This window comes from Phalacrocorax aristotelis, chromosome 3 (genome assembly GCF_949628215.1).
Source record: "Phalacrocorax aristotelis chromosome 3, bGulAri2.1, whole genome shotgun sequence".
NCBI classification, from domain to species: domain Eukaryota; kingdom Metazoa; phylum Chordata; class Aves; order Suliformes; family Phalacrocoracidae; genus Phalacrocorax; species Phalacrocorax aristotelis.
Window position 1 is genome coordinate 100,169,498 of NC_134278.1, and position 16,303 is coordinate 100,185,800.

General features: G+C 39.0%; 1 protein-coding gene across 5 annotated transcripts in view; it reads left to right on the plus strand.

Moving 5' to 3' along the window:
- CDC42BPA (CDC42 binding protein kinase alpha) overlaps window positions 1–16,303 on the plus strand; it is a 188,951-nt gene that overhangs the window by 168,730 nt on the left and 3,918 nt on the right. For 2 of the 5 annotated variants that reach the window (XM_075088713.1, XM_075088714.1), the window contains exons 33-36: window positions 1,214–1,298; window positions 2,996–3,119; window positions 4,425–4,542; window positions 15,875–15,992. In XM_075088713.1, coding sequence (XP_074944814.1) covers window positions 1,214–1,298; window positions 2,996–3,119; window positions 4,425–4,542; window positions 15,875–15,992 — 445 coding nt within the window. Of the gene's footprint in view, window positions 1–1,213; window positions 1,299–2,995; window positions 3,120–4,424; window positions 4,543–8,667; window positions 10,509–10,750; window positions 10,937–15,874; window positions 15,993–16,303 lie in introns of those variants that run through there. The other 3 variants (XM_075088717.1, XM_075088715.1, XM_075088716.1) reach the window with 3 other exon arrangements.

Consider the following 16,303-nt stretch of genomic DNA (forward strand, 5'->3'; position numbering starts at 1 on the left):
GTATTAGAACATATTGTTTCAGCCAGTACAAATATTAAAACACCAGGATGATGTCCAGTTTGGATCACTTATCAAAAGGAAGAAGTTTTTGAAAACTGACACTTCCTTGGTATTTAGGAGGTGTTTGCTCAGCTGTATTTGGAAAGAAAAAAAGAAAGTAGGGTTTTTTTCCATATTTTAGACTCACTTCAACTTTGTATTAGTGTCAACACAATTCCTTTAACTGGCATTCCAATGCCATAGAACTACAAGAAATTGTCCTTGTGGTCTTGTGTTAGTCATTCAGTCACTCGGCGTATCAGTTTGCCACGTGTCAGATGCAGACCAGGATAGTATGGATGGCAATGCTGTAAGGACAAATAATGCAAAGATCAAGGTGCTCAGTTATTAACCATCTTAAGGAGAGAAGAAGAATCTGGCCTTTGAGAGGAACTTTCCTTTACTCTTTCTGGTGTCCAAACTGAGTTATTAAGCAGTTAGAGCATTTTTTTTCCTACACGGCAAAATGTGATTTAGTACTTTAATAGTTGGTTCAAGACTGCCCATTTAATGCATGAAGCTACTTTCAACAAACAAGAATTGTTACATCTGGGAGACTCAAAAATGGCAATTTATTATGAAGAGTTTGTTTCTAGCACAATTTGCAGGCTCAGAGAGTGGAACTCTTCTTTCTTTGCAGTAGGAAATCATGAACACCAGTAGGTTTTAGCAATCTGTATATACTGTTATCAAGTTGCAAAGAGTAATTGTGACATAATACTAATATAAAATAAAAGCACAGCTTATTGCTTTGTGCATCTAGTAGACAAAATTGAGTTGTTATATGAAGTAGACTTTTAAAAGGATTATTCATTTAAATGCTGGGAGGAATGGTGTTAACTTTAGGCAACTCCCTCTGTACTCGTTCTCCAAACAGAAATTTAAAATCTAAAATTGTTTTTAACTCTTCTTCATGGCTTTAATGATTCACAGTTGTTATTCTTGAGAGCAGGCGTGTGTTACTGGAAGCAGGAGACACTGCTCCCTCCAGCCTGCAGTTCTTCTGTGGAGCAGGCTTTGCTCTGGCCAGTTACACTGTTCTTTTGCTCCCTGGTTGGCTTTGTAACAGTGCTCCTCTTATAGAGTTTATAATGCACCTTGGAGCTTTCAGAATAAGATGCACTCTATAAATGTGAGTTATTACATTTACAAGGATTGATTTTCCTTGTTTCAGGTACGACCCTTGAATACAGAAGGATCACTAAACCTTTTAGGCCTGGAGACGGTTAGATTAATATATTTCAAAAACAAAATGGCAGGTAAGTAAAGAGAAGCCAATTTTCATCACGCAAATTTTTGTTTAGAAAGAGCATTTCTCTTTGGCCTGGACCTGTGCATTGTAGAAAGTGATCTCCCAAAACATATGGGTGCTTCTTAATTTGGGAGAAAGTGAAAGCTAATAGATTCCCCAGTGATTGCAATCACATCTGCTAGGCAGCTATGCTGAACCTTTTTTTCCCTTTTGAATATTCAATGAAGACTTGAATGAAGACTGGAAATAGAAAATAGAATGACTAGACACTTCCTCCAAATCTGGGATTGCCTGCCAGAACGCTATCTAAAAATGCCTGCACAATGAAAGGCTTTAATAGTGATCTTGACAATACTGTATTAAAATTAATATTATACTTAACCACAAACCTTTCCTAAGGATCAGAAAGTAATATAATATTATGTAGTCCTAACTTGTTGTTAGGCCTACATATGGTTGTGTGCCAAAGTTTTAGCTTCAGAATTCTCTTTTTTCAATGAGTCATTTTGATTTTTTTGTTTTCTTTTTAGACCCCATTTCATAAGCATGCTCTCCTGAGTAATTTCCTTAACCTTTTTTTAACCTCTTAGGCAGAGAGGGGATGTGCTTTGTTTTAACAATCAAAAGCTATATTTTTTTTAACTATTCTGAAAATAGTGGAAATAAACACTCTAGAAACATATACTGCTGTTGGCAGTGTTTCAGTGTTTATTTAAATTCCTATCGAATTAGTACAAAAGGAATGGCAGTAGTAGAGAGGAGCAATATGGTGGAAGTATGTATAATGAATTTTCAAGTCTAATAAAGATTGAATATTAAAAGCATAGGATCAGAAGTGAGTAAGGCTGATGCTTTGCTCCTATACACTTCTCACTGTCTTTCTGAAAGGTTGCCAAACAGTAAAATATCCTCCAGGTGTATCTCCTTGAAAATTGGCAAGTTTTTTTCCTGAAGGTACTTACCTAGTAGATCCCACACTTCATGAAATCTCCAGCTGATCTTAAGGAAAGAGGAGATTTCAGTTCATACAAAAACTGTTTTGGCAGTGATCAGTAGGTGTTGGGTATGTTCAAGTTTATTAAATGTAACTTTAGTCTCCATACATATAAAACAAGACAGAGCAGTTGCAGCATTCATTCAAAGTAACACTCCTATTGTATGATTATCACTGCTATACATAGCATGTCTTTGTTAAAGATGCCTTAGCCAGGCCGACACATGTGGAAGAAATCTTCCCTTTTCCCACAGTTGCACCAAAATACATCAGTGTTCAGACATTTCAAAAAGAGTAGTCTTTTTGGAGCAGAGATTGAATGAAAAAGAATCTTGCACTGAATTTCCAGACCTCTGGCAGAACAAGACTGTGTGAGTGATTTTCAGTGTGAACTGCCAAAGAAAGTTTGAGATGGAGGAGTGAGATCCTTTCCTGCCCACCTAAACGTTTTGTTTGAAAAAATTAATCAGTAGTATTTTGAGAACATATGTGGCAGCTTGTGTGTGAAGAAGGGTTAAGTCTGTTGCTATATGACAGAGTATACAATGATCAAGAAAACCCATAAATCAAGGAGCATTAGTTCAGGTTTGATGGGAAATGGGTGGTGTCCAACACTAGCAAGAGCAGAGAGAGAAAATGTCTTTGAATTTAAATTCCATTAATACCTAATGAAGTGTCCCGCTGGATCATTGTATTTGTATTGATTTCAGAGGGCGATGAACTGGTAGTTCCTGAAACATCAGATAACAGCCGGAAGCAAATGGTTCGAAACATCAACAACAAGCGCCGCTATTCATTCAGAGTACCAGAGGAGGAGAGGATGCAGCAGAGGAGGTCAGTATTCAACATGTACTTGTCTTCTGTACATGTCTGTAGGCCCTGAAGGACAGTGAGTGATGTCAATGTAGTGCTTCATTTGTTGGTTTCTGGAGTGTCCATTCAGGTGTTTCTGTCTCTTCACAACCACCTTAATCCTCAATGTTTAATTTGCGTTAATACCAGATTGGATGTGGATATGTACTGGATACACAAGTATTCATGAGTTCAAATTAATTATGTGAAACAGCTGTCATTTGGAATGCATGTCTCCACATACTGTATGTAGGTACATAGGTGTGCACATATACTGTGTATCTAAAGATCTGTAATAAACATTTTGCAAAAGGAGATCACATTGCTGACTATGCATATGGATTAATTACTTTCAGACTCTGGTTCTGCTTTTCTTTCTGAAGGCAATTCTACTCTCAGCAGTATTCCAAGGCATCTGCTTTTTTTGACTTATAGATTTAACTACGTAAACATTCTATAAATCTCAGAAAACTCACCTCTTCAGAGGACATAGGACTTCAGGATGTGTTCCTAATAGAAGTCTTTAACAGGTCACAAATATTTTCCTAAATGGCGATAAAAACAGGTCTGCACTACTCACAGTGTTCACAGAGGATGTTACTGACAATTTACTATCACTCACTAAAGATGACCTGCTACGGTGCTAAGCTACACTGTAAGAACAGAGTATTTTGGTTTTCTAACTTCCAACAACTTCAACCGATGGTTGGCTCCCACCTTTCCTTCCTTTTTGGCTCTAAGAAAAGTAACAGCTGTGTACGGTGGAGATAAAATTCCAGTTCTTGTCGTGGCATTTCTGAGCTGATCGCGGTTTGATCTTTTAAAATGTTATTTATTCTGAGTTCTGAAATGCATCCTTGACATTTTGAAGAGCTTTTAATTCTGACCACAGACTGAGAAAGGTACTGCAGTGTTATTTTAATTCTATGTTCATATATGTACTTCATTTTCATCTCCATTTTGTAATACATCACAAATGAGTTCTGCTTTTACTCATCTTACAGAGCTTTTTATCAGCTCATACTGTTTGTATATTCTTTGAATATTAGTGACTGCTGGGCATGGGCTGTTACCTTGCAAACAGCATTCTTTTCTACTGGCCCCTTGTCTTCTCTTCAAGCTGGAAGCTTGTCCATGCCAGTGCTGATAGCAAGGGTTTATCACTGTTAATATAGTTAAATAGTTAATTTCCATTTAAAAGTAGCTGATAATCAAAGCTGTACTTATTTTATAAATGTCCATCGTCACCTCAAAAGAAATATCTAAACAAAGTATTTTCTCTTCCAGGGAGATGCTACGCGATCCAGAAATGAGAAATAAATTAATTTCTAACCCAACTAATTTTAACCACATAGCACATATGGGTCCAGGAGATGGTATACAGATTCTCAAAGACCTTCCAATGGTAAGTACAAAAGTACACGTGAGAGTGACTGACTGCAACAGAGGCTGCAAATAGCTGAGAGGAAGACAAGTACAATTTTAAATGTAAATTGAGAATGTTGATGTATTTCAGGAGCAGAGTAACTAGGGAAATGGAGCTGAATATGCTCTGCTGTATGTGATAAAATTTAAACAAAAAGGATGACACTTAAGCATCAAAGGTAGGAGGAAAAGTGGCCAATGCCTCCTGGGTTGTAAGGCAGGTTGGCCTCTCAGTGTTGATGGTAACTTTTATGACCCATATGAAGGGATAAAATTAAGAGGATTTGGGCCTGTGTTCTTTGTGGAAATGGAAAGAGAAATTCCTTTCTCCGTGAACTGTATTACTGTAAGTTCAATCCCTTTCTTCTCTTCCCATCTTTAGCTCTAACTTAGCCTCTCTCTATACAGCCTCTTTTCCTCAGCCAGTGGAACTGTTGCAGTTCAACAGTGTGTGATGCTCAAATTTCATTCCATGCCAAAGGTGCTATTTTTCATTTTCTCTCCAAATTAACTGGTCTCAAAGAAACAAAACTTCTTACATAAAAACTGACCTTTTAAGTTGAAAAGTGGAAAAAGAAAACATATAATAGCACATACACATTTGTTTCCACAAAACTTTATGTAGGAAGTACCTGGAAGTTACTGAAATTTTTGATGAGCTAATTAGTATTTTAGTCATCATACTGCTTGCTTCAAGCTACCTTTAGCATCTTGTTTGTGTGTTCTGTATTGTTTTCTAAACTTGTCCACGATGACACAGATATGGTTCAGAAGATGCTAATTAGCATTGTAAGAAAGATCAAATGATATGGTATCAAATGGGTCATATGAGTACCACCATAAGACATAGGCATTAGTACCGAAGTGCTGTCAAAAACGATCGGTATTAATTGGAGTTTGTGCAGAAAACAGGAAGTAGATGCTGAATTTGGGATTTTCAGATGCTAAAAAGCCTGAAGGAAACAACAATAAAACTGGAAAATAAAGCATGTCATGCAGTTGCACTAGTGTAGGAGCTTAGGAGCATAACCTCTGGTCTCCAGGTACTAATTCTACCTCACTTTTGCAGAGAATGGTACTTTTTTGTTACACTTCACCATAAAGTCTGCACATTGTACATGAGCCCTTCTAGCCCTGTGTTTTCCTTAGATGAGAATATGCAAGGAAAGAAAGGATTTACTTTAAACATCGTGCTAGAGACACTCTGAGAAACCTCTCAATAACAAATATATTCGGTGCAATTGTGCAAAAAACCAACATTGTGTATGTGTGTGTATGTTTATAAATGAATAAATAATGAAGGAGCTCCTTCTAGAAAACACATGACAAATCCAGGGGAAGTTGGCAGGTAGTGTTTATCTTACCTGGATGCGAGTATATACATATGTCTAATGTTAAACAAAGAATGATAATTCGCTTCAGGGCAGGATGTAGATCAGAACCTTTTTTCACTTTTCCATTTCTGGTGGGTTCTTTAAATGTTTCTTGCTCTTCTCAAGCAGAGAAAATAATCTGCTACAGCTAAAGGTAGGGCAAAAGACATTGCATTTCACGCCATCAGTAGTTGAAAGTTCATGGGAATCAAAAGCTGCAGGATCTCTTAATCGAGCCCAAAATCTGGCAAGTGTGAAATGAGGAATGATTTTATCTGTAGAAGGGGATTTCTTTAGATTTACATGGAGTAATATTTCTTCCGCTATGTAGTTTCTAAATGGCTTTTATCTTTGAATTCGTTCTAATTACACAAGCCTTGTATTAGCTCAAGGGCCATATTTGGTGTTGGGACTGGTACTTAGCTTCTTGCCAATCAATTTGATGTTTTGAAATAAATTCATGAGTCATTTTCCACACTTAAAAGTGATGAGAAGACATTAGAAAAAGTGTACAATATAGAATTGATTTCAGCACTTGTTCCACTACTGCACCTTCTTTTTAAAGTTGCTATTAAAAACTCCTTTTTGCAAGTACCTAGTGATCTTAATGCTGGGAGATGTCACTGCAGATAAAGCAAATTTGACATGTATTTTTCCAGTAGCTCCTTGCAGTATCAGATTGTATTTGTATTCCTACCTTAACGGATGCAGAATTGCATCAATCATGGGACTTGAAAGTGTGTGAATTTGAAAGTGTAACTTGAGATTAGGAAATAAATGTTCTGTCAAGAGCTACTTCGGTCCAGGCAGTTTTTTCCAACAGCTTCCTGTAAGGTATTTGGCTGGACTAAATTTTCACTTAGTCTGTTCCAAACTACCTACTTCATTTCTCAGGCACAAAAACAGAAGAAAAGGAGTTGTGCATATATATGATGTAATGTCTTGAGTCTAATATTTTATTTGAAAAGTGAATTTAGAATTAAAAGCATGGATGGAAGTAGAGGGCATTTCCTGGAGAATCAGTACACAACATAAAGAATACTCATCCAACCCTGTGTACAGTTAATCTGTATGGCAGTTTCTTTACAAGGACATAGAATCATTTCACTAGATAAATACCTTGTTCCAAAAAGGCGAATAGCTTGGTGGTTTTTCTTTTTCGGTGCTTCTTAGCATGTGTGATGATTTTGAAGATGGAACATCATCTTTTTATTTTTGAGTAGATTGGTATGTTTCAGAAGAAAAAGTATTTATTTTTAAAGAACTATGGGAAAGATTGTCACATTTTACTTTGCAAATGCCTGTTTATGAAAGTGGGTGGTAAAATACATTTTTGCAAGAGGGCTACCACTAGGGGAAAAAAGTAGTGCAAGGCTAATAGTTCTCTTAAATTCTCTTCATCCAACTATTTTAGGTGATACAGCTTCTTTTTTATGAGACAGTGGAATGCAGAATGTATGAAAGAACGGAGCGGGGCTTTTTCTTTGCAGTTTCTTCCAACTTATTTGAGCAGTTTCAAATTTGGCTGGATCAACTGATACAAATTAGTTGATCCAGCATAAGCTTTCACTGAAGTCAGTATGCTGCTAAGTAGACAGAAAGGTCCTTAGCAATAATAAAAAAACAGGTATTTTAATCTCTGTGTTGGATGAGATTGTCACAAACTGAATTGGCAGCTGAGCCTAGCTTTTATGTAGCATCTGTGGGTGAACTTTATAAAGCAAATGACAGTTTATATATATGTGTATGTATTTATATTTATTTATGAATATGTACATATTCACTTTAAATATGCGATGTGAATCCAATCAAAACTTATCTCTGCCTGCCTCTAACATGCCTCTGCTGCCTTTTTCAGGGGAAATGCCAAAAACTGAATGAAGCGCAGAATTAGAACCGGTAGCGGTGGCCCTTGCGTGGCTGGGCTGCGATATGTCAGTGGGCAGGAGGGGACATACACTTGTGCTGCCTTAACGCATGGCGTAACTGCCTGGTGGATGCAGAGCCAATGGGAGCTTGCTTGCTCTCTGCCCACTACTGTTCTTAATGACGGTTTTTTTAAAAAAACAGCTTTAGAAAGTTTAATTTTTATTGTAAATGTACAAAATTAAAATTGGATAAATGGAACATTTTAAACCCTTCCAGCCTATTTGATAACGTTGTATGCAAAACAGACACCTACCTATGTGCAGCATATCCGTCTGCGTGTGATTGCCTTTGCTGATGCAACCACGTAAGGGGGAAAGATGCTTTCTCTGTGTATTGTTTCCAAGGTCTTGGTATGCAATAGGCACATAACGTGAACAGTGAGATATGTTTATGGTAAATTGCAGTCTATTAACCTAGTCTCACATTGTTCTTCCCATGAATGGACCCCTTTGACTTCAGTATAATGCTATGTTTGGGCAAAACAAACATGCCCAAGGCTCAGAGTGAGATCAGGTTCAAGAGAGAAAATGTTAGAGGTTATCAGGCAATTGTAAATTTGCATCCTTCTTTTCTTCATGGAGAGCAGCTACGCAGGGGTCTGGCTTTGACAAACAAGTTTGTGGACTACAACACAACAGAAACCAGAAGTTCTTGTTTGTTGTTAACAGAGCCGTAATCAGTACATATTTGTATTTTATTGATGTGGATACTAGATCTGGGTCACTGTCTTGTTTTGTACAATTTAGAATCATTCCTGTTAGTATATCCCCACACTTATTTATTTACATGTTTTTCTTCCCTAGCAGCCTGTCACCAATTAACTGGCCGTACAGTCTGGCCTCCCTTCTGCCCTCTTGTCCCTTGAAGCCACTTTATCGTGGATGCTCCTTTGTAGTGAAGATCTGAAATCTGGAACTGCACTTACTGCAGCACAGACCACCTCTCTGTGTACATCAGATGTACAGGATTGATTTTGCTTTCATATTTTGCATGCCTGAGTATTTCACATACAAAAGCTAGTCTTGACTGCCATTACATTTGAACATAATGCTTCAGTTTTACCTCATTATTCATGAGCCATTATACCTCCATTCTAGATGATGTGTGAAGCTTTGCTTGTTTCAAATGAGAAACTTTCAGAATAAATGAATACTTATCCATAGTTGGTATTCTTTAAAGAAAGTGGGAACCCCATGCATGCATCTAATGGTGGAGTCCACGGAGGAAGTTCCATGGAAGATAGTTTTTAAAATGTTGCCATATCGTGGCTTTCTCACATTCATGAATGTTGGCTAAATATTTCCATGGTCTGCAGTTGGCCTACCCTCTGCTTTTTAGCTCGTGATTTAAGACACTCCCTTTTCTCCCTTATTGGCTTTTAGGAAGGTAGCTGGCTTTGCTGCCAGTTCTCTGTTGTGAGCAGGTAACTCAGCAAAGCCTGCTTTCCTGGACCATTCTTGGAATGGTGGCTTGTTGTCCTGATATTTAGATGCTGCTGAACTTACTAATGACAATTTAATGTATATTATGTCTTTTATGCCATAATGTGGTAATTGATGTTTTGGTTAACATGCAAAGCCTCATAACAACTGTGTGTTTAAAAAAAAACAACCAACAAACAAAGTTGGATTTTACCAGCTGAAATGAAGAGAACAGTAACAATAACGTTTGATAATATGTATTGGGATGTGACTTAATGTTCTTCCAGACTTAATACGTTCCACATACAAAAAGTAGTGCCTTAGGTTTAGCGGAGGGGTAAGCTATATTTTTACCATATTTTATTTTTTTAAGTCCTAACCTTTCTCTAAAGAGCAAAATTAGAAGTTAGAAATCAGAAAAGGCTTTCTGATTTGCTGGTGGCTGTTGGGCAAACCATCCCCTTGCTGATTTGCTGAACATGCACAGATGGCAGAGGGAGGGAGACCGAGCCTTAAAACGCTCTTCCATTAAATCTGGATTTAGATTACTTTACATTACAAGAGCACTTGTGTCAGCACATTCTGTAGAGATGAATTAGAAATTGTTTCTGTTTAATTTGCAGAATTATTTCTCCCCTCTCTTTCTTTACGTCACGCTTTGGGAGCAAATTGCTCAGTTGACCTATAGAAAACATTTGAATTTCCCAATATTTTTGCACCTTATCTGCTAAGGGCCTCGTCTTATGCAGCACAGCAGTCTCTTCATCACTGAAGCGCTGTGAGGATTTAGTGAGCGTGCAGAAGGACATAGGCCTTGTGTCGTCTGTCTACAGCAGAGTAAATTGTCCCAGTTGTCTGACACTAACCAGTTCACCTTCCCACCTGACCTGTGTCCCTATCCTGTCGAAACACTGTTCTCTCCCGTTAGAAATACTCTGTGTTTGTTGTACGGGTGATACTTAATTTTAATGGAATCGCTAAAATGCATGAATAACAGAAGGAACTCTCTTAGGATCTTTAACTGTTGTGTATTCTCATCTTTTCTTCTCCCCAAACCATCTCACCTGTGTTCACCTTCCTTTGTTTGTGTTATGTCTATTTTAGATTGTAAGCTCCTCAAGGCAGGGAACTGATGCTTCTCAACTGTCTGTAAAGCACCTTTTACAACTGTGGTGCTCTTTGAAATATCAAATAATAATAAATATTAGAATCAATTCCCAATGAGTTAAAAGTTTTATTTGTTTTTAATGTTTTAGCAACAGCAAGGGCGGCAGGCCCGTATGACACCATGTAAGGAAGGTGCTCAGAGGACTGGGGGTGACAATGTAAGAACCTGTGTGTTGACGGATGAGCAGGGTTGCTGTCTGGCTGTCCTTTGGTGTTTGACTGCTCTTGCAGACTGCTGTTGCTGATGTAACCTGTACAACCATCCTTCATTGCTTTCTCTCTCTGTTGTCTTTGATAGCAGCGTTCCCCTTATCAATTCCCTCATCATCACTCCCGTCTGATCTCCTCTCCGAGCAACTTTGAGCACATCTACCACATGACTGTTAATTCAGCTGAAAAATTCCTCTCTTACGATTCCATAAACCCTGCATTTTCCCCGCCTCCACGCTCTGTCCTCGGTACTCCAGACTTTATGCCTCTGAGGGTATGAACGGCTGAGTCAGGTGTTCACTCTACTAACACTGTGTGGTTTTCCTTTTGCCTGGCTATTAACGTGGGAGAAAAACCCTTGTAAAGTGGTTTCCTTCACCACTTAGCTTTCTTCTGTCCCAGCTGTCTTATTTTCTGCTGTCAGCTGTGGTCTTTCCATGGCTCTGACATGCCAAGAAACAGATACTTCATGGCTTAAAAAAAGAAAAAAGTAGTGTATAGCAACTGGGATGAACATTTTGCCCTGAGAATAGCATTTTTCATCACCAGGAAGGATGTGGGAATTTTGAATGATAAGTTCTCTGTTGCACAGTGTTCATCCTCCAGCAGTCAGTGGCAGGATGCTGTCTTTCAGGTTGCATTAGGAAAAGGTTCTGGATCTGTCTGTATTGGACCAAACTTTCAGACTGTTTATGATGAAATCATGTGGAGTGCAAGAATTTTTACACAGTATGGTACATTGAGAGAGACAGACACGCAGGTTGTGCCTCAGACAGTTTCTAAGTTAAAATAAGTGAAGTTAGCACACATACAAGGAAACTCAAAAATTAAAGATAATGGCAACTTGCAGATGCAGATCCTCTTAATCCTGGTAGTTTTAAGCAGAGGCTGAGGTAAGGTACTGTTCTGTAGGTATCCTTCCAGTTGGAATGTAAGTTGGGGGGATGCAAGTGGTCTTTTCTTTTTTCTTGTATTGTGCATCCTGGTCTGACTACGTGGGGGTTGCTAGGTCCTAGAGAAATACAAGCCATACTAAACCAGACACATAAGTACATGCTGTGCGTTGTAATTGCGTACCGTTCTGTGGCCTGCAGTTCTGCTTGGGGTAGAAGCACAGATAAATCGGGAATAATCTGTGAGATAGATGGTGGTGGCTGGTTGCTCAAGGTTTCTGTGGGTCTGAGCCATGCCTGTTGCTGTAGTGGAAACACTACTGTTGGTTTCTGTGGCCTTTGGGTACCCTTCAGACACGCATGGCAAACCTTCACCGCCAGACTGCTTTGAGCGCCTCTTGGTTGCTGTTCTAGATCCCTAGCACCGGGAAGGTTTTTTGATACATACCTGCATACAACACTATATAGAACTAAAAAATGCAAGGGGAAAATTAATCTCTTCCATGTGACTCCAAAACAAATTTGCACAGCTAAGCTCTGATGGGTCACATGCATGATCATATGTCACTGCTGTGAAGTCCCAATTGTCACAACCATTACGATTCAAAAATGAAGTTGCAGCATTTTGGAGAACGTGCCCTGTGATGACATGTCTGCATCCACCCTGGGTTTTCTGGTAGGAGGAGAGATGCAAATACACAAGAGGAATTGCTCTATTGAAACGCAAAACAAAAATATTGTTAAGCCAAATTGAAATTTAGAGGGTCATTATAGTGTCACCGAAGCTGTATTTCAGTTCTAGTTTTAACAGGGTCTTTTTAATCCAACTGTACTATAAAATTTTCTGTGTTCGATATGCAGTGATGTACCGCCAGACTGTGACCCTTCCCTTTCTCATATGAATAGTCTCCCTGGGATTAGTGACCCCTGATGTTTTAGACAATAACTTTTAATTTTTGCTTTAGAAGAGTCCTTCATCCTAATGTTGCAGCCTACTAGCATAAATTGGAGGAAAAATGTGAAGTGGGCAACGTGGAGTGTAGAGATCTTGCACCTGTTAGCTCCTTACAGCACCAGAGGTTTAGCCTTGTATGAAGAAAAGCATTTGCCTCCTTTGTGGTTTAAGGGTAGAGATGCTGTAAGCTGTAGGGAAAGCAAGTCCGTGAGTGTCGGTTTCATGGTTATCCATCCCCTCTTTGTGTTTGGAGATTTTAGTATAAGAAGGGTGGCACTCCCTCCAAGGATACTGTGGTCCCAGTTACGGATGGGATATTGGAAGCAAACCAGCATGGAATCCATAGAGGAGTTGAAAAATGGCCTGTTGAAGTAGGTTTAGATTCTATTATATTATTTCATGGAAGAATTAAAAGCTCAGGTTTATAATGTAATGTACAGAGCACTACTTAAAACCAGAACATCCAAAACAAGCAGCATGATGGACAGAGCAACATAGTCAAACAATTTCCTACGGGTGTTACAACTGTTTAGTTAGACCTTATACGTCTGCCTTTGCCCTGCTGCCTGAGAAGGCAGCGTGGGAGCAGTTAGTGTGGGTGCGAGAGCTGAGGCTCGGTAACACTGCAGAGCCTCGAGGAGCGACTCCGCGCCCATAACCCACAGCTCCACAGCAGCTCCGTTCTCCAGCTGGGAATGGGATGCACTGAACTCATTTGGTTCTTTCACCCAATTTCACAGTGATTAACTTTGCTCAGCAAGCAGCTTCTCTGCTGCTGATTTTTTTCCCTCTTCTCTCACCTTCCTCTCTTTGGTTCACAGTGGGAATGAATTTTCCTGCTAGGGTTTGAATTGTTCCTCTAAGTGAGGGGTTTTTGTCTCTTTAAGTAAAGCAAGCTCAGGTTTCTTTTTTTTTTATTTTAACTTGCTGCATTTTGCTGCTTTATAACTACTGCTAATAACTGCTGTTTATTTTTCTGTATCATGTGCATATCACTTCCAGGGGGTTTGGTCCAAAATGCCAGGGTCTCTGGCATGTGCTTATTTTATTTTTTAGAACAAAGAACAATGAAAGATTTGCTTTGTGGAGAGACTTTCTACAAGGAATTACATGGACTTTGCAAACTGAGGTCATGAAAAATAATCACCATTAGAATACACTATTAAAATGAATTAGTCTTTTGCACGCACCCACCTGTTCCCTCCTTCCCCTGATGCCTGTATGTCCTCTGCTCAGTCACTGTAAAGGAGGTTAATCGCCTTATCATTAAACATAATTGTTCACTTCGCAAAATGAAACATTGTAGGTTTATACAAGTACAAAAGACCTTCCTTGCAACTCCAGTGTACTAACCTCAGTGCACACGTTTGCACAGTGCTGCACTTGGCTTTCCTTTGTTTCTCAAAACATGGCAGTAACTTATTCCTTAACCTATTAGGTCCTTTATATGTTGTATGGGGAGCCTCCATTGTTCATGTACAGCCAGGATGCTCATACTCCTATCTATAACTCATATTGTTTATTGCATGGTGAAGGACACAGGAGCAGAATTTTAGTATATTGTACTACAAAGTAGGTTGGTTGTTCACATTTTAAAAAAAAAGGTGGGGTGGGGGGGAAGGTAAGCAAGAGACAACAGTATGATCCCACAGATTATTTAAGAGACTTTTTTTTAAGCCTTCAGGTATAAATCCTCATTGAGAATAGTGCAGCAATGGATGAGATTAAATTAAACAGGGCTTTCTCAGTTGTAAGGTCTCTGATTCTCTTTTGTTGGTGTTTGTGAGACAGATCCGGGAACAGGAGGAGAGATTTTAATTCTTTCTTGTTTGTTGCATGTTAAAAATCAACCATTTCTAGCCCACTGGGAGAATGAGAAGCAAAGGGTTGGCTGTAAGAGCAAAAGGGTCTGTTACAGCAATGACTCTAAGGATCATTGTAAGACTGGATTGACAGCAGGTTGGTAACAATTATCTGATAAAGTGCAAGCTGTGTAAAATCTATGCGTAACAAAGCCTCTATTTAATTATCCATTTTAAAATATAGACAGAGAAATGGGTAGTATCTGAGGGTCTCTGAGAATACCCTTGTGGGGGGTGGAATCTTTGTTCTGGTCTGAAATCTCCATAACATCCTAGCTTGAAAAGGCATTGCAATTGCAACTGTTCTTTTATCTGTGGCTACTTTATCGCAGAGTGAGGATGGGGAAATAATTAACATGTAAATAGGAAGAAGTTAACAGTTATTGCAGGGGGTGTTTTGTAAAGTGGAAATAAAGTAATGCTCAGAGCTACCTGCAGTTCTTTTCACATTCTGCAACTGTAAAGGTTCCATAAACCTAAGTCTAGTTAATGCTAATGACTTAATAGTGCAAAACATGTTAGGAGAAGGATGAAGTCTCATATTTAGCCAGAGATGAAATGGTATGCACGGGCATTAGAAACTCCCTCTGGGCTAAGAAGCCAGCTCATATACCAAGAGATGGGCTAAATAAAGTGAGAAGCCTTTTCCCCTAAGGTCAGCTGTAAAGTAACAGAAGCAGAAATAAAGTCTCCCAGAACCCACTTCAAAGTACTGTTTTCCCTTCTTTTAAAGACAACTTATGTTTAAGGAACTACCATATCCAAGTAGAGAAATTGTGTTTTATCTCTTCCCTCAGTAAAGGACCACTTCAGTCTAGTAACTTAACCAATTTAGAAAATCACACTGTAACTCTCAGGGTACAAAACAGGAGCGGTAATCAAAATACGTAGGAAAACAGTGGCATGTGCTCTGGTCATCCTCTTTGAGCAGGCTGAAAACAGGCTGATTCTCACTTTGGCTCAACTAGTGTAGGTCTGGAGTAATGCTGTTAATACCTTTGGAATTATATAAGTAATTGAAATACAGATTGATCCACTACGTGTTCATAACTCTGCAGGCAGTAGGGGTTAACATGGTTGTTGTATAAAGTTACACATGCATGGCACAAATGATGGCATCAAAGAGAGAAATTTTAATAAGATCCTCGGAAGCTTGTGTTCAGAAAGAATGCATTATGCGATATAACTTGAATATATCTATAGCAGCTTAATTAGGCTTGCAAACCATCCTTTCAAGGAAATTCTTGAATTATTAGACATGCTCTGTCAGTTGTCTGCATATGTCCATGTAATTCGGCTCTTCACTATCGTGTTGCGTGTGCTTCCAGTCTCTGCACTAAACTGCAGAATATTATTTTGCAAAGTTCGCTGACTTGCTGCCCAGATAATTCAGCTCTGGTAAGGTTGGGGCTTTAATGTATTATGGGGCCTGCCTTCATAACATCCAGGGTTGAGCCAGCAGTCAATAAGTAAACATATCGTTCTGTGTGTCTGCATTGCAGAATCTTCGGCCTCAGGAAAGTCGGACCGTGTTCAGTGGCTCTGTCAGTATCCCATCGATCACGAAAACCCGCACAGAACCAGGACGATCGATGAGTGCAAGCAGCGGGTTAGCAGCACGTAAGCAAACAGAACTGTGTTGCTTTGGAGTCTGTACACAAGTATTTTAGGGGAATGGCTACCTGCATTTGCTTCTATCCATACTGCCACTAGACAGGATTCTCAGAAGTGATGGCTGACTGTATTCCCATTGAGGACAAGCACAGTATTTTAATCTTGCTTTCAAAGGAGCACATGAATAAGCAGCTAGCACTTTTGAGAGTCCCACATTTGTAATTTATAAAATTTTTAAAACTGACGTTAGAATTAGAATTACATTCTTACCCTTGGGACTACTTTGCTGCTGCTTGAGTATTTTAAATCGGTGGCAA